General features: G+C 39.6%; 1 protein-coding gene across 1 annotated transcript in view; it reads right to left on the bottom strand.

Moving 5' to 3' along the window:
- LCP1 (lymphocyte cytosolic protein 1) overlaps positions 1 to 23,552 on the bottom strand; it is a 69,501-nt gene that overhangs the window by 2,667 nt on the left and 43,282 nt on the right. Inside the window, exons 10-15 of the mRNA XM_059684481.1 lie at positions 17,632 to 17,827; positions 15,546 to 15,624; positions 14,859 to 14,973; positions 13,938 to 14,071; positions 6,339 to 6,462; positions 3,318 to 3,442 (exon numbers count right to left, since the gene is read on the bottom strand). Of these exons, the coding sequence (XP_059540464.1) occupies positions 3,318 to 3,442; positions 6,339 to 6,462; positions 13,938 to 14,071; positions 14,859 to 14,973; positions 15,546 to 15,624; positions 17,632 to 17,827 (773 nt within the window). The remainder of the gene's footprint in view (positions 1 to 3,317; positions 3,443 to 6,338; positions 6,463 to 13,937; positions 14,072 to 14,858; positions 14,974 to 15,545; positions 15,625 to 17,631; positions 17,828 to 23,552) is intronic.

Genomic DNA, 23,552 nt, shown 5'->3' with positions numbered 1-23,552 from the left:
ACCAATTCCTCTATATTAATTATTAATGAAATAAATGTGTCTTCCATTATAAAATATAAAGAAAAAATAGAGCTTCAAAAATCATGCACAACCTTGCCACCATAACATTTTTAAGATTTTTTTATAACTCCTTTTACCCAATTTAAAAGTAATTTTGTATCTTGCCCTTGTAGGATAGTGGTTAGGAGCCTGGGCCTTGAAGTCAGACTTTGAATCTTAGCAGAAACACTTAATAATTGTAAAACTTTGGGCAAGCTCCTTAAACCTAATCATATCCATCTTGAACATCTAGACTCAAGCTTTTTTTGAGGTAAAAGAAAAAATTCTGGGTCTCATACATTCTGGGTGTTCTTCCCTTTACTTGGAGTGTTTTCTTATATCCTTCCCTATCTAGCTCCTTCTTACTTGTCCTTTTAGTCCATCTCAGCATTGATGTCATTTGCTCTGCAGAGCTCCCATTTCTTTTCTGTCTCCTTGATAGCACCCTGTACTCCCCCTTCCATACCACCCATCACACTGTATTATAATTGTCATTTAATTATTTATCTTCTCTTCATTATGTTGTGCTAAACATCAGCATACCAGAAACACAGGTCCCCACTTCCCCAAATTGGGATCAGAGAGGACACTGTTGGGGTTGAATTGTGTCCCTCAAAAAGGGTATGTAAAAGCCCTCTCCCCTAGGACATCCGATTCTGACCTCATTTAGTAATAAGGTTTTTAAAGATGTAATTAGTTAAGATGAGGTCATATGGGAGTAATGTGGGGCCCTAATACAATATGACTTGGTGTTTTTATAAGAACAGTGGAAGAGACACAGACACACACACAGAGGGAAGATAACCATGTGAAGTCACAGACACAGGGAAGAAGGCCATGTGAAGATGGGGGCAGAGATTGGAGTGATACATTTACAAGCCAAGGCTTGCTGGCCAAGGCCAGAAGGCAGGAGAGGGGTATGGAACAGACTTTCCCTCATACCCTCGGAAGGAACCAATACTGCTGACACTTGATCTTGGACATGTACCCTCTACACTGCGAGAGAACAAATTTCTTTGAAGTCACCTTGCTTGTAGGTATTTTGCTATGGCAGCCCTCAGAAAGTAATACAAGCTTTTCTGAGAAAGGTGCTTCTCTAGAGTAGAGGTGAGCGAACTTCCCACAAAGGATCAGATAGTTAATATTTCAGACTTTGTGGGCTTTGCCACAATTAGTCAACTCTGCCATTGCAGCAGGGAAGCAGCAATAAAAATATGGATAAATAAGCACAGATGTGTTTCAATAAAACTTTTTTTATAAAAGCAGATGACAGGCCAGACTATATAGTTGTCTGCTGACCCCCACTCTATGTGGTAAAGCAAATGGCAGTTGCTTCCAAGCAGGAGAAGGCTCTGATCTTGAATCCCATCCCCTGCCCATTTGTATACATGGATTTTCACAAAAAGGGTGTTTGTATTTGGGCCTGCCATATACGAACTAAATAAAGTGCCCTATAATTATGATTAGAAAATTGGTTTTATGAAAATATAAGGCTGCTTATCAATTGGAAGAATACACTTGCTTTTTGTCTTGCTCTCTCTAATCCCAGGAGACATAAAACTACTATTGCACAATCCTATCTAATCTAATAAAAGAGAAACATGGTAATTGGCATACGACCGCTACCCTTCCCATTGGCTAATCAGTGATATATGCAAATTAACTGCCAGCCAAGATGGCGTCCAGCAGCCAGGCAGCTTGAAACTAACATGAGGCTTGCTTGCTTCAGTGATGGAGGACTCCAATGTTCCCCGCCTGCCTTGCCGGCCTCTGAGCCTGCAGTTTAAGAAACATTGTAATGAATATAGAAGCTAAACAAAACCCCAGAAACCTGCTTTCAGTGAGCTGGGATCTCAGAGCTGGAGTTGATACAGAGTTTCGATTATAGAACCGAAACAAACCAGATACCTGCTTTCAGGAGCGGAGGCCTAAGAGTTGGAACCTCAGAGCTAAAGCTGGCCCAGAATAAAAAAGAAAAAGAAAAAAAGGAGCGGTTGGGAGCTTCCGTCATCCGCCAGCCTGAAAACAACCCTCAGCCTCTCACCCAGACTGGCCAGGCACCCCAGTGGGGACCCCCACCCTGAAGGGTGTGTGACCTGCTGCAAACAGCCATCATCCCCTCACCCAGGCTGGCCAGGCACCCCAGTGGGGACCCCCACCCTGAAGGGTGTGTGACCAGCTGCAAACAGTCATCATCTCCTCACCTAGGCTGGCCAGGCACTCCAGTGGGGACCCCCACCCTGATCCAGGACACCCTTCAGGGCAAACCAGCCAGCCCCACCCATGCACTAGGCCTCTATCCTATATAGTAAAAGGGTAATATGCCTCCCAGCCCCAGGATCAGCGGAGCCGAGAGGCCTCCTGGGACCGGGATCAGCGTGACAGGGGGGAGCTCCCCAACCCCCTGATCGCCCTGCTGCTCTGTGTGTGACAGGGGGTGGGGCCACAACCTCCCTATCCGCCCTGCTCTGTTCCTGACAGTGGAAGGTGCCCCAACCTCCTGATCAGCCCTGCTCTGTGCCTGATAGGGGGGAGCTCCCCAACCCCTTGATCGCCCTGTAGCTCTGTGTGTGACAGGGTGCGGCGCCCCAACCCCTCCACCCCCCATGGGCCCTGCTCTGTGTGTGACAGGGTAGATCCAAAACCTCCCCATCCGCCCTGAGTGTGAGAGTGGTGGCACCCTAACCCCCTGCTCGACCCTGCTCTGTGCGTGACAGGGTACGGAGCCCCAATCCCCCTGATGGGCCCTGCTCTGTGTGTGACAGGGGGTAGCGCCGCAATGTCCCCATCGACCCTGCCTTCAGTGTGACAGGGGGCGGTGCCCCAACCCCCCAATCGGCCCTACCCTGAGCATGACTGAGGGTGGCATCGCAACCTCCCAATCCGCCCTGCTCTGTGCATGACAGGGGGCGGCGCCCCAACTCCCCAATTGGCCCTGCTCTGAGCCCGACCAAGGGCTGCACCTAGGGATTGGGCCTGCCCTCTGCCACCCAGGAGCAGGCCTAAGCCAGCAGGGCGTTATCTCCCGAGGGGTCCCAGACTGCGAGAGGGCACAGGCCGGGCTGAGGGACCCCCCCCTTCCACCCTGAGTGCACAAATTTTTGTGCACCGGGCCTCTAATATCTAAAATAATGATGATGGGATACAACAAGTCACAAGAAGAAAAAGCATCAGTAGTGAAACTAAAGTGTTTGCACAAAGACACAAACAATAGACTTTATAGGTCTCCAGTGGACATTTGGGTCCTTCCCTCTCTGACCTCAGGTCTATTTACGTACTTTGCATTGTTGAGTTTCTCTTCATCGTTCAGGTTCTCTGTCTTCAGAAGGTCGTAGTTAATGGAACCCGGTTGAATGGCGTCAATGAGATCCAGGACAGGCAGACTGGTACCGATCCTCGGGTCCTGCACACAGAATGACGGGTTTTATCAGTGCGCTCCCAGGTTACTTTCATTTCGTTCAAGGGAAGTGGGTGGTTCTTTCCTCTTAAATATAAAATACATACCGCTGGTCTGGAAAATGCAACCATGTTGCACATTAATTGTAGTTTCAAATCAATTGTAGTTTCAGTAGAGGCCTTAGTGACTTCCTAAGTAGCTCAATAAGCAGAGGAAACCTATTGTACACCAACACGCAGGGAGCCATTCTCAAATGGCGTGTGAATGAAAGTAAGCACAACTAGAGAAAAGCAGAGAGGTTGAAACATTTAATGTAACTACTGGTATGAACAGAGGAAGGAAAGATTTGATAAAAAAAAACCATCAAGAAGGAGAGATCAAAGATGCTAGGAGAAACCTTGCTTCATTCTGGGGGATATCCCAGAGGTGATGGGCAGGGATAGTGATAAGGGCTCAGTTGGACAGGAGTTTCAGTAGATGCTCATTTCTTGGAGACCTCAAGGAAACAAAAGAGTCCATAGGTCCAGGGAGACAGTGTTGGCAATTATGTGATTAAATGAAATGACAGTAACTAATATTTGTTGGTGTTTCACAGTTTGCTCAGCATTTTTTTAAAAAAATAATTGTAGGTTGAATTTTCTTCTCTTTTTACAATAATCAATTTTTTCACTTTTTTATTGAATTTATTGGGGTGACATGGTTAATAAAATTATATAGGTTTCAAGTGTACAATTCTACAATACATCATCTGTATTGTATTGTGTGTTCACCACTCCAAGTCAAGTCTTTATCCATCATCATTTATCCCCCTTTGCTCTCTTCTATCTCCATTACCCCGCTTTCCCTCTGGTAATCACCATCATGTTTTTACGAATTAAAAATTTTTTTTAATCCCTTCACCTTTTAAAATAAATTTTCTCACTTGTCACCACAGATATAGGCACCTGAATTTAATTTACAGTGCGTAAAGGAAGTTTCTGAGGTTAAGTAAGTTGCTGATAAGTGGTGGAGCTGGGATTTGAACCCAGGTATTCTGACTCAAAACCCAGGTCTCTTTCTTTAGCATTTGTAAACGTTTTGATGGTCATAGTAATGGTTAAGTGACCTACAGATACACTGCTTTGCAACCTCACCCACAGGTAAAAGACACTTTCTCCTCACTGATGGACCCTCACCTGCAATCACTAGCACTAACCTCAGGAGTTACTTGAGCTCCAGGTTCCTCACTTATAATGTGAGAAAAACCATAAAGCTGACTTCACAATGTCTGTGAAGATGAAATGAGACATTAAAAACAAGGAGCCCTGGTACTCAGAGAGGATTCCATATGGGGCAAGCCCTTCTCCTTTGCTCTTCTCCACCACCTTTCCAACTATCTTTCTCTCACCAGCCTCCATACCTCCACTCAGCAATTCAGACTGAACGGTAAGGTGGAGGGGGCACAGAAAGGACTGTTATGTGTGATGAACTCACTGGGACTGGGCACTCCTGGTACAGCTCAACCTTTCTGCCCTTTCTGGTGGGAGAAGATTTTATTTTTTTTCTTGATTTTGAAGCAGAGGATTGGTATCATGATCAACTGCCTCACTGAACCTGTTAATACAACTCCAAAGTGGTCCTTTCTCCAAATATTGACCTTTAAACCAGAAAAATGTAGATAAGATGGCATAGATATTATAATATGGATCAAGTGTATAGGTCCCTTGAGGAAGGATCCTGTTAATGTATAAAACATGAGCTAAGAAATTTAATAAAAGATAATGCTATTATTATTAATAAAAATGGGATTTGGATACAAGTACTCAACTGCTTTTTTCTCAGAAAATACTGCATGGGAGATCTTTTAGCATTTTATATTTCACCATCATAATGTTAACAATCTGAATCATGGAGCTGTGCACATTTTAAGAATATTATCAAAATATGGTCTCACTCATATGTGGAATCTAATGAAGAACATAAACTGATGAACAAAAGTAGACCCAGAGACATAGAAGCATCGATAGACTGTCAAACCTCAGAGAGAAGGCAGGGGAGGGAAGTGGGGGAGAGATCAACCAATGAACTCATCTATACTAATAAAAGGGTAATATGCTAATCAGACCAGGCCAACCAGACATCTTCCGGTTGTCCAGTCCTCCTTCTGGACATAGCCACTGTGGCAGAGGGCTGAGACAGAGGTGGTTAGGGGTGATCAGGCCAGCAGGGGAGAGCATTTCGGGGTGATCAGGCTGGCAGGGGAGGGCAGTTAGGGGTGATCAAGCAGGCAGGCAGAAGGGCTAGGGGTGATCAGGCAGGCAGGCAGAGAGGTTAGGGGTGATCAGGCAGGCAGGCAGGCAGGTGAGTGGTTAGGAGCCAGCGGTCCCAGATTGTTAGAGGGATGTCTGACTGCCAGTTTAGGTCTGATCCCCCTAAGGGTACCAGATTGGAGAGGGTGCAGGCTGGGCTGAGGGACCCCCCTCCCGTGCTCAAATTTTGTGCACCAGGCCTCTAGTATGCATATATGCATAATCCATGGACACAGACAATAGGCTGGTGAAGACCTGGGGTGGGGTGGGTGTGAGGTGGGAGAGGTCAATGAGAAAAAAAGGGGGCATATGTAATACTTTCAACAATAAAGATTAGAAAATATTATCATATTTGTTATTACTTTATAAGAACAAAACCTAAAATGTATGTAAATATGATTGGTTTTTAAAATTAATTATTACAGGAGAAAGTGACAAGAAATTTGTCAATGAAATAGCTATGAACATCAAAACAATAATGGGTCATTCTGCAAAATCAAAATTGGAGGGGAACCTGAACTACCTCACACTTAAGGTCACTTTAAAACAGATAGAAAACAATAATGATAAGCATGGAGCTCAGGTGGTCATGAGCAGTAGACTAAGAAGTTTACCTTGAAACTAGAGATGGATGAACGTTTCTCTGCTTCCTTCAATGTTTCATTTACCCAGTTGACAATAATCTCATCATTGACCTTCTGCCCACCTCCAATTTCTTCCAGAATATTCAGTGTGTACCTGAACAAAAATCAAGAATGATTTTTTGGAAAAAAAGTTGCTAAATATTTCAATATCACAGAAAGTAGCTACGGTAGAAAATATCTTTTCTTTCTAGGTATGCCACAAAAGATAGCCTGGACACCATTACATTAGTAGGGGATTGGGGGGCAGAATATATATATATATATATATATATATATATATATATATATATATATATATTAGTTATTTTTAAGATAACTTAAAATATAACTTTATGATTGTTAGAATGAGATGCAGAGCAAATACCTCCTAAGCACTGTCATTGCTTCTTGGGTCGGAAGAGAAGCAAGGGAAGGGAAATGATGCAAAAGATCTGAACCAGTAATGCTTTGCTTAAAGGAACCATAAACAAAGAAGGAAAAAGTCAATATTAGAAAGGCCCAAGTAGCCAACATATTAAATACATATATGTAAAAGAGTTTCCTTCTTATAGAACAGAAATGTTAGGAATACCTCACAGTGAAGGTCACTTTAAAGTAGAAACCAAAGTTAAGCTCCAGTCTGAGAGTAAGAATCACCTTAGAATGTTATAAGAATTGGTTTTGTTTGTGAAACTTATTAGGAAGCTTCAAAGCTCTTAACATTTCACGGAACAGATAAGACTCACCATTCCCTAAGGCAACTCCCTCTGAAAGGTGAAATACACAGAAGAAAGCCAAGCATTTGAGCAGGTTTGCTGGCCTAAAGGTTCAGGCTTGCAGAAGAGGGTCAAATTACCCATGTAAAACTTTCAGGGCTAGGGTTTCAGTGTGTACTGCTCACTCAAGTATCCTGCCATTGTCTGGAGGGGAGGGCCTACTCAAATGAGGTCACCCTCCAGTTGGTTGCCTAGGATTGTGTACACAATCCATCGGGTGTACTTTCCCAATTACTGAGTCTATGGAAAACACAATTTTCCCACAATTTCCCACATGGCTTTCAAGTTTAATCTCTGAAATAGGAGTGATGCCCTGATTCCTCCAGGTTACAGCATCTTTTCACCATTGTAGCCGGGAGGAAAAGAGTTCCTGCAATTATATACAAGGTGGGGCAGAAATAGGTTTATATTTGCGAGTATGTGAAATACAGAGTTTATTCTTGTATTATTATTATTTTCCATACAAATAATTATAAACCTACTTTTGCTCCACCGCGTGCGCCGTGCGCGCGCGTGTGTGTGTGTGTGTGTGTGTGTGTGTGTGTGTAATTATGTTTACCAATCTGGCATCAAAGTCATCTCAATTATAACTCTCCAAACACCCCAAAATCAACTGTCTCCTCTTCATTCTGCTTCTCCTCCTCATAGAATTTCCCTTCTAAAGTACAGTTCTGGTCATGTCATTTAAAGTGACATGGCTCAAAGAATATAAGAATAAATTCCTTAGAATGGCACATACATGAGGTCCTTCATAATTTGGCCTTGGTATCTCTTTTCAATGAACCTCTTATTTCTTATTCCTTCCTCTATTCTTGGTCTTATTCTCAAGGCCCCCCCCCCGCCCCCGCAAAAAATAACACACACCCACGTTTCAATCTCACAGAACCATCAGCAGCTCCCCGACCAAACCGTGCATCCTCCTGACTCTCTGATTCAGCTTTGTTCTCTGGGAAGGCATTTCTAATTCTTTGAACAATTTTCAGTGAAGCACTTACTTGTTTCCCAGAACTTCTGATGGAGTTGATGTGCCTGTCTCTGCCTACCATGTCATCTCAGACAAAATCCATAACCTTGTTCATCGTATTGTTTTCAGGGATTAGCAGAGTGCCTGAGCATCTAGTATATGGAGGAGTGAAGTGGTGGGTGAAATAAATAGAATGGTTTCTCCCATAGAAAGCAAAAATAAAGTCAAGATGGGTAATATTTAATGTGGACCCAGAGAGGGGACCAAAATGAGAAAGACTAATGAGGACAAATGGGATAAGTCTCAGGTAAATTTTTAAAATATCCCTAGTTTAGAAAAAGGCCCTAGTTTTGATCTGTTCATAATGATGATGCTTTATGGCAACACTGGCTTCTTGTTTCCATGTGTAGTAAGTTATTATCATCTACCATAACATTTAAGCATTTCTTCCTAGTAAAGTCATTGAGGATGGTACATTAGTGTTTGCCTCCTTAGGTCATGTCTCTGTATAGTTTGATGAAAACAAAGTTTAATCTAGCAGCTTCACTCATCTCAGGAATGAATTCTTACTTCTCTTTGTCGAGAGCCCCAGCCTGTTTTATTGACGCTCTCACATGGATAGAAGCAGTGCTTTTGACCTACTTCTTGAGCTAGGGAAGCAAATGGCACAGAGGAGAAGCTCGCCTTTACACAGGAGTCTATCCATGAAAATATTTTTTAAAAAGCCACTAAAGGACAGGGAAGTTAAAAAAGATGGAGAAAACCATGGCGGCAGCTCACTGCATTCAGGTGTCTGAGAATGGCCCCTCACAGTGGCACAGAGCTCTGGTGAACACAAAGTTGGCTTTCTGCCACCTCACGGGAGATGCAGAGGTTTAAAATGGAGTCCCATACTTGCTGGTGAGGACAGTGATAAAAACAAAGGGAAGGAAGGATACAATTAGGTTGGAGCCTCAACTCTAAGCTTTAAATGTAGATAAAAAATTTAAAACAGAAATCAATTTGGCCTATGTCTACCTATGAATTTCCTTGTGAAATACTCCATATCATCAAATATGTTTGGGGGCAACTGTGCTATTATTGATAGGTCTCTCCAGACAAGATCCCAGCACCACAGATGTTTGCAAAACTGTGCTGTGCTGAAAAGTCCTCCTCTGTCAAAATGAACTGGCATCAGGAGCCCCAGCTTCAGCCAGGGTCTCAGTCAACCAAACAGGATTGGAGAGGTGTGTGCGTGTGGGCCTCCATGAGCTGCAGCCATTACTTTTTTGCTTTCCTGCCTTCCAACACTGGCTTTATTTATTTAACTTTTGAACCAGAAGGACACACCTTTGTATTTTGTTTTTCAAGGACCTATGCCAAATTCACTGTCCTAGACTGTTTGATTTGGGGAGAATCCTCCCATTTGTCTAACTCAGACTCTGTATTCATTTGCTGGAGTCTAACCGGCAGCCTACTTCTTTCAGGCTTTTGCTCCAAATTTATACACACACTATTTGCCAGCTTTGCACCTTGAGGACTATTTCCAGGCTACTAAAAGGGAAAGGTTTAAACATACATCTCTTATTTGTTCTCAGGGAAAAAAATGGCATGCCCTTCATGGCCCAGATAAATGACCTTAGCACATCTGTGCAATCCAATGAAATAAATTCCAGCTAAAATTGCCTCTAATAGGTCTTTACGTTTCTTCTGGTGGCATTTACATAATTTTTAGTCATTTCATCACCTTCAACAATAATGTATTTCTCTCTCCACTTTCTTACATGCACAATTCTTATATTGTAAACACTCATGAGAAATGTGACATTAACCAGGTGGCAACAGTGGCAGTAGCAGACTAGACCTTGTTTTATATATATGCCAGCCATAAAGTATGACTTTGGGCCACATTTTTATAAGACTTCCACAACAAAGATTATATTACAAGGTGATTTTCAGATATTATGAAATCCAAAATAGAATAAAGTTGGCCTGAGTTTTTAAATAATTAAAACAGAAAATATCAAAGATTATTTTATATTCAAACCCACAGGTCAGTTTAACTTTTTCAACTAAAAAGATTTTTGCTTTGGTTTTTAAAACAATCAGTATCAAAGCCAGCTCATTAAGAGTTAAAAGCACATGTGAAAGACAACAGAGAAAAGTTCAAAAATAGTTTCTGAAAATGCACTGGTGAAAATGCATTGGTTAGAAACATACAAGTCTAGATACATAAAGTAAAAAAGGAAATAGAGTTGAAGTTTCTTTAGCTCTGGAGTTTTCTGGGCCAGAGGAGTTTTATGACACCTGCCTCAGGCTTCAAGGAGGCCCCAGGTTAGAAATGGGTAGTAGAGAACTATACTTGATAAAACAAATGTGAATCAGACTGTGAAAGCTATTATAATCACTTCTGATTATTCTAAGCACCTGGAAACATTAACATAATTCGAGGACTGTTATGAAGACCTGCAGACGGTGGCCTGGGCATGAAGCTGAAATGCCTAGACCAGTGATGACGAACCTTTTGAGCTCGGCGTGTCAGCATTTTGAAAAACCCTAACTTAATTCTGGTGCTGTGTCACATATAGAAATTTTTTGATATTTTCAACCATAGTCAAACAAAGATTTATATTTTTGATATTTATTTTATATATTTAAATGCCATTTAACAAAGAAAAATCAACCAAAAAAATGAGTTCGTGTGTCACCTTTGACACACGTGTCATAGGTGCGCCATCACTGGCCTAGACACACAACACACCTTGTGGTAGCCATTACCTTATTAGATGTAAGATAAGGTGACATGTGGTTTCTGGAGCTTCCTTCCAGGTAGAAAAATGAATTAAGTCACATTAACATAGGCTCTAAGTAAGTGTTAAAAGACTTCTGCCCAGTCAGAGCTATCATTATAGGGGGACAAAGCAAAGCATTTAAAAGTAAACTATGTTATACTTACAGATTTGCTTCCTAAAAGTCTCCTAGAAATACTTTTGTACCCAAAATTGCTTATTTTTCTCATAATTTATTTTATATTTGTATATCTTATTATATTCCACTATTACTAATAATACCACCATCTAGCTCTCATAGCAATCAAATTTATAGTCAGTTTTAAAAGTTAGCTAAATTTTTTTTTTTAAAGAACTAGCAGAAAATTCTGCTTCTGTCCATGATGAAGTTAACAGGGCCTGATTTACTCTGCTGCCTTAGATACCTAAAACACAATGTAAAAGCACATGAAACAATGTGTTCAGACTTGGGGTAACTGAAAGCACAAAACAGTGGTCCCTGAAAGAGGGCAACAAAACATGGTTAGCCCTAAGATTGTCCCGGCTTATTGCATGATGCGTTTCCAGGCTGCAGTGCAGGGAGAGGAACCCAAATAGAGCATGACGTTGAGGGGGGGGCTGAAACGTTGAGGGGGGGGCTGAAACCTTGAGGAAGCCGAGATGCCTAGGATTTGTGGGACAGAATACCAGAGAAGAGAAAGCCGCCTGTAAAGAAGAGAGTCATTTAGAAAGAAAATTCCAGAGACCTTCAGAGGGTGTGCCACAAGTCTTTGGCATGCATGTGAAGAAACTGCCAGAGGCTCAGAAAAGAATTGTCAGAAATGAACGGCCAGAACAATGCTTGGAGCTCACTCAGGGGTGGCAATAATTTGGTTCTCATCAGTCAGAGTGGAAGAACCATATGATACAAGGAGCATCAAGTAAAGTACTCGGAAGAGATGATCTCAGTATTGAGATACAAAATTAACTCAAGACTAATTAAGGCTTTAAGTAACCCTTAAAATGATCACCTTCTTTTAAGTAAGTAACAACTGCATCCCAGGACTAAATTCTAGAATATTTATTTCGAGGAAAACAGAAATATCCAATACATATCAAGGAAAAGTTCAAAATGTCTCATATACAATACAAAAATTAGGAAGCATGCAGGGAAGTAGGAAAATATGACCCATAATGAGGATAAAAATCAATTAATAGAAACAGACCTAGAAGTAACAGTTATTGTAATTATATTCTGTTTGTTCAAGAAGGTAGAGGAAAGAGCTATGGGATATGCCAAAAAGATCTGAATCAAGTATTTATACTTGAAAACCATAATGTCTTGGATAAACATTATATACCCTGAATGGGATTAATGGAAGATTAGATGTTGCAGAAGAGAGTAATGAATTAGAATACAAAGCAATAGAAACCACCCCAAATACAACATAGAGAGAAAAAAAAGGAAAAATAGAGAGAAAAATGAATAGAACTTCAATGAACTCTGGGCACTTTCAAATGACTAAATATATATGTATCTGGAGTCCTCCCCCAAAACAAGGGTGGGTAAGTATAGGAGACATATTTGAAGCAATAAAGGCCAAAATTATTTCAAATTTGATTAAAACTATCAACCCACAGATTCATGACAAATCTCAATCATGAGCAACATCAAAAGACATTATAACCAAATTGCTTTAAACCAGTGATAAAGAGAAAATCTTAAAAGAAGCCTGAAAAAAATATACTCTCTGTATATCATATTATATACAGAGAAAGAAAGATAAAAATGACAAAAGATTTATCTTTGGAAATAATGCAGACCAAAAGATACTAAACACTATCTTTGAAAAAAATATCTCTCAAAAATGAAAATGAACTTTTAAGACATGTAGAAGCTTAAATTATTCCTCTGTACTATTAGAAATATTTCCACTGGAAGGCATATGATATCAAATAAAAATCTGTATTTATACCATGGAAAGAAGAGTATCAGAAATGGCAAATATGTAGGTAAATGTAGCATATTTCCCCCATATTTTGAAAAAATCCCTTTTAAAGATAATAGACTGTTACTAACACAAATAAGTCAATTTAAAAGCAAAAGGATGGAAGAAAAATATGCCATGCTAACACTAATCAACAGGAAGCTGAAGTGGCTAAATTAATATCACAAAAAGTAGATTTCAGAGGAAAGACTACTACCAGGCATAAAGAGAGTCATTCCCTAATGGAAAGGGGGTGATTAATTAAAAGGACAAAATCATCTAAAATATTTATGAACCTAATAAGAGTTTCAAAATACCTGAAACAAAACTGATAGAACTGAAAGGAAAAAATTTTAAAAGACTTTTGGTTTTAAGTTTAGCTTAAAATATAGTTTTTCTAGATTAAGCCACATTCCTAAAAATTTTCTAGTACTTTTCTAGGTTAATAATCAACACTAATAAAAGAGAAAAATGGTAATTGGCGTACGAGCTACCCTTTTCATTGGCTAATCAGGGCTATATGCAAATTAACTGCCAACTAAGATTGGCAGTTAACTGCCAACAAGATGGCAGTTAATTTGCATATGTAGGCACAATGCAGGGAGGCGAAAGGGAAAGCAGGAAGAAGCCCCCTGCCACTGACAGTGATCGGAAACCCAGGGGGGAGCTAAGAGCTGGGGGGCAGGGCAAAGGCAGCCCTGGGGGACTGCCCCCCAGCCATGATTGGAGAATCAGGCGCCTTTGCCGCCCTGGCCAGTGATAGCAGGAAGTAGGGGTGGAGCCAGCGATGGGAGCTGGGCACGGTCGAAGCTGGCAGTCCTGGGAGCTAGGGGTCCCTTGCCTGGGCCTAAAGCGAAGCCCACGATCGCTGGGCCGCTGCAGCTGCGGGTCCCCGCTGCCCGGGCCAGACGCCTAGGCCAGAGGCGTCAGGCCTGGGCAAGGGGCCGATCCTGCGATTGGAGGGTGATGGGGGTCAATGCCTGAGGGCTCCCAGTATGTGAGAGGGGGCAGGCTGGGCTGAGGGACACTCCCCCCCACACACACCCAGTGCACGAATTTCGTGCACCGGGCCCCTAGTACACTCAATAAAAAGCTATTTCCCTGAGTTGCATTACCTTCTCATTAACTGCCAAATCAAGGCCAATGTTAGTGTGCGGTTTCCTTCATTGAGATCTTGTCCACCAATGCCAACCAGGGAAAACTTAGCTTGATTCTTCCCCAATTCCACAGCATAGTTACAATTCTCAAGCTGTTAATGAAGAAAGAGGACAACAATCTAATGTAATCATCTCTATGGTGCTAAAATACTAACAAAATTATGATAATAAAAATAAAGACAAAATGAAATAAACATGGCTAGATTAAATGATCTCTCAAGTCTTGCCTGCTTCTGCAATTCTAGGATTCTAAATTAGACACAGAAAGTTCCATCTTTTCTTAAATAAAATCTTTCATTTCTACCAAAAAATATTCACAGTGTACTCTAAGTGTAAAACCAAAATAAATTCATCATTGTGGACATTTTCATGGCCATGCTCAGTTACCTGTCTGTAATATTCCTAAAATAGCTGAATTCCTAAAGGTTGACCTGGAAAAATCTGGATTCTCTATTCTACATGCACACAGTGGACTGACATGTGAGACAGATATTCCTGTGGCTATGCTTTTATAGTAGGAAATGTTTGTGCCAACCATGTTGCTACTTTTCCATAACAATGTGTTCTCACTGTGTTGACATTAGACAAACTATTTGTACAAGTCAAATTGTGAGTACAAAGTTTCAATCTTGCTGGAGGAAGAGACCCTGCCCTGCTCTAATTATCTTAATTAGAATTTTTACAGCATAATATTTAAAGACATCCAACATGGAATTATAAATAAACAAACAACTCGCTTTAATAAAACTAGATGTCTGATTGCTCAACTGTAATTTTAAACCCTGGATAAACATTACTTATCTTCTAAGTTTGGCCTCCTGATAAAGTATTCACAGAATGGTTTTGCAGGCCTACGCCTACTGGAACATTTATATTTACCTTCTTCATATTGCCCCCCAGTTTGGGGTATGGTGGTTTGTTCACTCTGTTCCAATCGACAGGGACTTTAATCTTTTCATAGAGCTGGAAGATGACCAGGGCATCTGATAAGTCACTGAACAAAAAGCAAACACAAAAGAATTCTCAGATAGCGAACATTTATGAAGGGTCTATAGTGAGCTAGGCATTTCCTTATATATTAGCTTAAGGAATATTCACAGTTTGATAAAATTGATGTAAATAGCTCCATCTTTTGAGGTAAAGAAACTGACTCAGACATTGAGGGAACTTATTTGAGGTCTTCCCTAGGAAGACCTATGTTCCTTCAACTAAAACTCATTGCCTCCGGGAAAAAAAATAAGGCTCTAGTAAGTGGCATAGGAGACAATCACAAACTTAACATTTATTGTTTTGCCTACTTGTGAGCAGGTTATACATAGGCTGGCAACATATAGTATACATTTGTCCTTTTGCTAGGTTATGATTTTGTATGAAACACATAGCCAGGTTGGTGTATGAAAGTGAGTTTCTCTTTTTCTGAACATCCAACATCTGCAGATAGATCAGTTTGGCGCTTCTCCCCTTTTCATCAAGGTGCACACATTTTGTGAAGAGAACTGCATATCATAGCAGTATTTGAAATCTTGGGGATCTTTCAAGGTTTCCAGAGTCCCCAAATATTCTTACCTGTACAAATGATTAACTCGAGGGTTAACACCCAAGGAGTTCATCCAGTTCCTAAATGTCCGTTCTTCTCGTGTCTCACCTAAATTAATGAAGACTGGTTATTTTCAGGCCCCTAGACAATATGCCTTATTAAAGTTTAACTAAAGAGGTTGTAAAAAAACTGAAGTAGAATTTTAAAAATTAAATAAACCCTAATGGATTTGGATGAGGTTGCTATTCTGTGTTAATTTTTCTATTTCAATTTAACAAGTATTTCTCTGGTGTTTATTAGCAGTGGGCAAGATCCTTTGTGAGGAAACTGTCAGTTGGCCCTCAAAGGCTTACATTCTTTCTGGAAAAACTTCTGGTCATCAAAGAGAGCTCATGTAAGCTAGAGAGCTAATGTGCGAGGTAGACACATTTGATATTTGAGTTGAGATAGGAAAGAGAATAGTATGGGCTAAATTTGGAGGAAGAGGAATTTGAGCTTCACCTTCTAGAACTGGTAAAATCTGGCTAATGAAGATTAAAGGGAATAGGATTTAAGGATATGGTAGGGGTGGGATTAGAAGATAGAGTAAATATGAACCCAAAGGGAGTGATAGGCAAGGCCTTATTAAAACCATTAGGAACTGATTTTTCAGGGATCTGTGTTGTTCAGTGCATGGAGATAATGCTGTCCAGTGGCTGGAACCAGAATCAGGGATATTTGTGTGAGGTAGCAGATTTGGGTTGATATATTGGACAATCACTATGGTTCTTTTTTATATTACTATAATAAATTCTTGAGCAAGGCTGAGATATAATGAAAGCAGTATTGTGATGTGCCTGACAGCAGTGTGTAGAATTTCCGGAAGGCAATATACATTTAAATTAAATTAACCTTGCAGAGGGGATAGTGTTTGACACTAGCACATTCAAGAGCTTGATGAATGGAGGAATAGGCCCCCAAGACCTATTGAAATAGTTGTTGTGTGATTTAATAAAAGTCTAAAAGAGCAGAAAGGAAAAATAATGATCAAAAAGCCATTCTATAGGAAGAATTATTAGTATTTGCTGATTCAATACATTTAGGGGTGAGGAATATATTAAAGTAGAACTGAGGGATTTGGTAATTAAAGAAAAAATGGTAAGGTTAATGGAAATGGAGACTTTCTGAAGGAAGAGGATGGGAGGAGGGTAGAATAGAAAGACAGTGGTGTATGTGTGTGGGAGAAATGATCAATTTTACTTTGTAAATGCTGAATCTCAAGTGATAGTGAAGGATCCAAAGGCGAATGTAGAGACAGCTGCAAATGGGTGATAAGAGGTTTGATATATATACATGGAGTCAGCAAAATGCATGGACCACTGACCACAATTTATCAAATGATACAAATGCAGCAGTGTTGGAATACAAATTAATTTTGCATTTCTAGCTAGAGTAAAGCATTGTGGAAAAATGATCAACAATATGTTAAATATGGACTTCCTTTCTTTGGTGATAGTCATTTAATATTAACTTTGTTTTGATTTTCCTGTCTCAATATTGAGACTAACTCATGATGGGAATTAAAATAACCATCTCTGGCACTGTTACCTGTTAGAAACTGAGTAACACTATACGCTTTTTTGTTCACACTTAGGGAATCAACTCCCAAACTATAATTGTCAGGGATTCTGCCTCAAAATATGGTTGTGTGCCTCCCATAACCCAAATCAACGAAACAAAACAAAAACCTCCGTAAACACCTCCTAGAATAGTTAAAACACATTTTTAGATGATAAGTGGCTGCAATTTCTTGCCTCTAGGAATTAACACTTAGTCCCCTAAGTACATAATTAGATTTTTGGAAGTTAGGATTTATTTCATCTGATAATTAAGTTCATTGTTTTGCCTAAAACAATTCTGATAATGGAAAAAGCTAATGTATTATGGATGTGGTGTAATAATATTTGATTTTTCTTGCTTTGCTGTAATTGACTGGATTAATCTATTTTATTCCCTTTGTTATGTATCAGAGAATTCATAACCTGTTTGGGTTTTATATTTGCTTAGGAGGTGATTTTGAATTGCCTAGAATTGTGAATGATTTTTTAAACTCTCAATCAACTGGCTTTCAGTTACCTTCAAGAGCCCCCCAGTCTATGTCCTGGTTCTCTGGTTTGTGCAGGGCAGGATATCTGTTAAAGAGGTTGGCAATGAAAGCCAAGTTCAACTTGGGGTTCCCTCGGACAACATCTGTGGCTGTGACAAACTGCCGGCAGCCCAGCCTCTCCGCCTGCTGCAACATGCATTCTGCCCTCTGGATGTCATCCTTCTCCTGCAATGAAAAAAATCAAGGCTGGGTGAAGGTTCTCCATGCACAAAGTAGACAAGGATAACAGAAAAAGAAATGGAAATCTTACTGAAGGAAACCTTTAGTGTTTAACCTCAAATAGACACTCAATAACAGCATATTATTATTTATATTCTCCTGAACCGAAATCTGAAAAATCACAAATAAAAGGAATTTTGGGAGTTAAGTAATCCAGTCCTCTCATCTCTATACAGGACCATTTCAGATGAATGATTTGCTGTCCTGTTTTTAAAAATATTCATTAGACAGCACCCCAGATGGCACAGGGAGGCTAACACCAGCGGGACTTCCTGCGCAGACACCATCTCTGGCTGCTGAGTGTAGCAAAAGCTAGCAGGACCCCAAGCACCTGCAGCTGACACCTGTGGGACCAGCTTTGTAGATAAGGGTATATAGCTCAGAACAGGGACAATCAAGGTAGGAGACTCAAGGCAGACCCAGCCTCTGGTCAAAGGAGTTCCTGATCACTGGACTACTAGGGGCTTCAACCTCTGACCCCATGGCCAGAAAGGTACAGTAATTAACATTAACCTGCACTGAGAAGCTCCCAGGAGGCCCAGGGTAGACACACAAAGCATCAGAGCAAAATACAGCAAGCCCCAGAAATAGTGGGCTCAAAGCAGCTATATAATAGCTGGCACAACAACATTGGGGTTAAACCTCACTGGCAGCAATTTGGAGGGGAGAACCCTCCCAGGAATGGGACAGCAACAATCCAGATCCAATTATAACAGGAGAGCCCAAATAATGCACAAAGGGGCATTCCTAGAGCATCCAGCTCAGGTGGAAAAGGAGAATGCACTACTGGCCCCTTCCAGACACTTCTTAGATAAAGCCATCCCACAAAGACTTGGAGGCATAGCAGTTCTAACACATAGGAGCAAATACAAAGAGACAGCTAAATGGGGAGACAAACAAACAACCCCAATGACAGAAAAGAAGGAATCTCCAGAAGAAGAACTAAATGAAAAGAAGGTAAGCAAGCTATCAGACATAGAGTTCAAAGCAATGATTATAAAGATGGTTAAGGAACTTAGTGTAAATTATAACAGCATGAAAAGGAAAATAGAGGCCATGAATAAGAACCACACAGAAATGAAGAATGATATATCTGTCATCAAGAATACACTGGAAGGGATTAAAAGTAGATTGGATAAAGCAGGAGATTGAATCAGTGATTTGGAAGACAAGGTAGAAACAAATACCCAATTAGAACAGCAAATAGAAAAAAGAATTAAAAAGCAGGAAGATAGCTTAATAGAGCTCCAGGACAACATAAAACATGACATCATCCACATTACAGGAATACTAGAAGGGGGAGAGGGAGAGCAAGGAACAGAGAACCTGTTTAAAGAAATAATGACAGAAAACTTTCCCAACTTACTAATGGAAAATTCCACACAAGTTCAGAAGGCACAGAGAGTCCCAATCAAGATTAACCCAAAGAGACCCACATCTCGACACATCATAATTAAAATGGCAAACATTAAAGACAAAGAAAGAGTCTCAAAGGCAGCAACAGAGGGACAAAACATTACCTAAAAAGGAGTTCCCATTAGAACAAGCATGTCAAACTCGCAGCCCACCAGCCTCAAGTTTGGCATGCTTGCATGAGAATGCCAGCTGACTTCCCAAGAGAAATACTTCAGGCCAGAAGGGAGTGGCATAAAGTACCCAAAGTAATGAAAACCAAGGGCCTAAATCCAAGACTACTCTATCCAGCAAGGTTATTTTTTAAAATTGAAGGTGAAATAAAAAGCTTTCCAGATAAAAAATGGTTAAATGAATGCATTTATCACCAAACCAGCAATGCAAGAAATGTTAAAGGAACTGCTTTAAGAAGAACAGAAGAGAGAGAGAGGATCATAGTCATAAAGCAAATAAAAATGGCAATATGTAAATACCTTTCAATAATAACCTTAAATGTAAATGGCTTAAATGCTCCAGTCAAAAGACATAAGGTGACTGAGTGGATAAGAAAAAACATGACCCATATATATATACTGTTCACAAGAGACCCAACTCAGAACAAAATACACTCAGACTGAGAATGAAGGGATGGAAAAATATATTCCATGCAGGAAAAAAAAAGCTGGAGTAGCAAGACTCGTATCTGACAAATTAGACCTCATAACAAAGGCCTTAACAAGAGACAAAGAAGGTCACTTTATAATACTAAAGGGAATGACTCAACAAGAACATATAACCGTTATAAACATATATGCACCCAATATAGGAGTACCCAAGTTCATAAAAAAACTCTTGATGGACTTTAAGGGAGAAATCAACAGCAGTACACTCATAGTAGATGTGTGTGTGTGTGTGTGTGTGTGTGTGTGTGTGTGTGTGTGTGTGTGTGTGTGATAGTAGACTTTAACACCCATAGACTGCACTGGATAGATCTTCCAAGACAAAAATCTAACAAGAAAACAGAGGCCTTCAATGACACACTAGATCAGATGGATCTAACTGATATTTACAGAACATTTCAACCCAAACAACAGAATATACATTCTTCTCAAGTGCACATGGAACATTCTCAAAGATAAACCACATGTTAGGGCACAAAACAAGTCTCTACAAATTCAAGAAGATTGATATGATACCAAACATCTTCTCAGATAACAATGGCATGAAGTTAGAAATCAACTACAATAAAAATACTCAAATACATGGAGGCTAAATAGCATGTTATTAAACAATGAATGGATTACCAATGAGATAAAGCAAGAAATTAAAAACTTCCTGGAGACAAATGAAAATGAACATACAACCAAAACCTATGGGACATGGCGAAAGCAGTGTTGAGAGGGAAGTTCATAGTACTACAGGTAACTCAAGAAACAAGAAAAAGGACTAATAAACTATCTAACCTTACAACTAAATGAATTATAAAGAGAACAGAAAGAAAAGCCCAGAGGAAGTATAAGGAAGAAAATTATAAACATCAGAGCAGAAATAAATGATACAGAGACTTAAAAGGCAGTACAAAAGATCAATAAATCCAAGAGCTCCTAGCCAGACTCCGCAAGAACCAAAGAGAGAGTACCCAAATAAGTAAAATCAGAAATGAAAGAGGCGATATAAAGATGGACCACAGAAATACAAAGGATTGTTAGCAAATACTATGAACAACTATATGCCAGCAAACTAGATAACCTGGTTGAAATGGACAAATTCCTAGAAACATACATTCTTCCACAACTAAATCAGGAAGAATCAGAAAACCTGAGTAAGCCAATAACAACTAATGAAATTAAAACAGTAATGAGAAAACTTCCAGTAAACAAAAGTCCTGAACTGGTGGGATTTACAGGTGAATTTTACCAAACATTCAAAGAACTAAGACCTATCTTCCTCAAACTATCCCAAAAAATCCAAGAGGAAGGAACACGCCCAAGCTCCTTTTAAAAAGCCAACATTATCCTAATTCCAAAACCAGATAAGGATACTACAAAGAAAGAGAGTTACAGGCCAGTGTCCCTGATGCACACAGATGCTAAAATCCTCAAAAAAATATTAGCAAATCAGATCAAGCAAGACATTAAAAAAGATCATATATTATAATCAGTGGGATTTATTCCAGGGATGCAAGGCTGGTACAATATTCACAAATCAATAAATGTGATACATCACATAAACAAATTAAAAGATAAAAACCACATGATCATATCAATAGATGCAGAAAAGGCATTCGATAAAATTCAGCACACATTTTTGATAAAAATTCTCAGTATAGTGGGAATAGAGGGGTCATACCTCAACATAATAAAGGCCATATACGACAAATCTACAACCAACATCATAGTCAATGGACAAAAACTAAAAGTGTTTCTCTTAAGAACAAGATCAAGACAGGAATGTCTGCTTTCACCACTCTTATTCAACAGTACTGGAAGTTGTAGCCACAGCAATCAGGAAAGAAGAGATAAAAGGCATTCAAATTGGAAAGGAGGAAGAAAAACTCTCATTATTTGCAGTTTACATAATGTTGTACATAGAAACCCATAAAGACTCTACCAGGAAATTACTAGACTTAATAAATGAATTAGGCAAGGTAGCAGGATATAAAATCAACACCCAGAAATCAATTGCATTTCTATACACCAAATATGAACTCTGAAAGAGAAACTAAAAAAGCAATCCTATTTACCTTTGCAACAAAAAAGATAAGGTATGTAGGAATAAACTTAACCAAGGAGGTAAAAGACCTATACTTGGAAAACTATAGGACATTAAAAAAAGAAATGGAGGAAGATACAAACAAAAGAAAGCAAATACCATATTCATGAATTGGAAGAATTAACATCATTAAAATGTCTATACCTAAAGCAATCTAAAGATTCAATGCAATTCTTATTAAAATACTAATGGCATATTTCACAGAGCTAGAAGAAAGACTCCAAAAATTTATATGGAACCATAAAAGACCCAGAAGAGATGCAACAATCTTGAGAAAGAAGAGCGAAGTAGGAGGGGTCAAAATACCGATAGCAAACCATACTATAAAGCCATTACAACCAAAACAGCCTGGTATGGGCTGGCACAAGAACCAGTATATAGTCCAATGGATCAGAAGAGACCCCAGAAATTGATCCATACCATATGGTCAATTAATATTTGACAAAGGAGGCAAGAACACACAATGGAGTAAAGATAGTCTCTTAAACAGATGATGTTGGGAAAACTGCACAGACATATGCAAAAAGATGAAACTCAGCCAGCAATTTATACCATACACAAGAATAAACTCAAGTGGATAAAATACTTAAATGTAAGGCATGAAACCATAATAATCTTAGAGGAGAACATAGGCAGTAAAATCTCAGACATCTCACGTAGCAATATGTTTATGGCTACATCTCTTAGGGCAAAGGAAACGAAGGAGAAAATAAACAAATGGGACTACATCTAAATAAAAAGCTCTGCACAGCAAAAGAAACCATCAACAAAAGGAAAAGGGAGCCCACAGTATGGGAAAACAATTTGCCAATGATACATCTTATAAGGGGTTAATGTCCAAAATACATAAAGTACTCATATAAATCAACAAAAGGCAGGTAAACAATCCAATTAAAAAATGGGCAGAAGACTTGAATAGACATTTTTCCAAAGAGGACATACAAATGGCCAATATGTATGAAAAATTCTCAAAGTCACTAATCATCAGAGAAATGCAAATTAAAACCACAATGAGATACCACCTCAAACCTGTCAGAATGGCTATCATAAAAAGAAATCAACAAATAACAAGTGCTGGTGAGGATGTGGAGAAATGGGAACACTAGTTTACTGCTGGTGGGAATGCAGATTGATGCAGCCACTATGGAAAAACAGTATGGCGTTTCCTCAAAAAATTAAAAATGGAACTTCCATTTGACCCAGCCATCCTACTTCTCAAAATCTATCCTAAAAAACCTCAAAACACAAATTAGAAAGAATACATGCACACCTATGTTCATAGCAGCATTATTTACTATAGCTAAGATTTGGAAACAGTCCAAGTGTCCATCAGTAGATGAATGGATAAAAAAGCTGTGGTTCATTTACACTATGAACTATTCAGGTGTAAAAAAGTGGGATCTCTTACCCTTTGGGAGAGCATGGATGGACCTGGAAAATATGCTAAGTGAAATAAGCCAAGCTGAGAAAGACAAATATCACATGATCTCATTTATTTGTGGAATCT

The sequence above is a fragment of the Myotis daubentonii genome, chromosome 2, assembly GCF_963259705.1.
Source record: "Myotis daubentonii chromosome 2, mMyoDau2.1, whole genome shotgun sequence".
In the NCBI taxonomy this organism is placed as follows: domain Eukaryota; kingdom Metazoa; phylum Chordata; class Mammalia; order Chiroptera; family Vespertilionidae; genus Myotis; species Myotis daubentonii.
The sequence above is the reverse complement of the archived record's forward strand: the minus strand, read 5'-3'. Positions and strand labels throughout refer to the sequence as shown.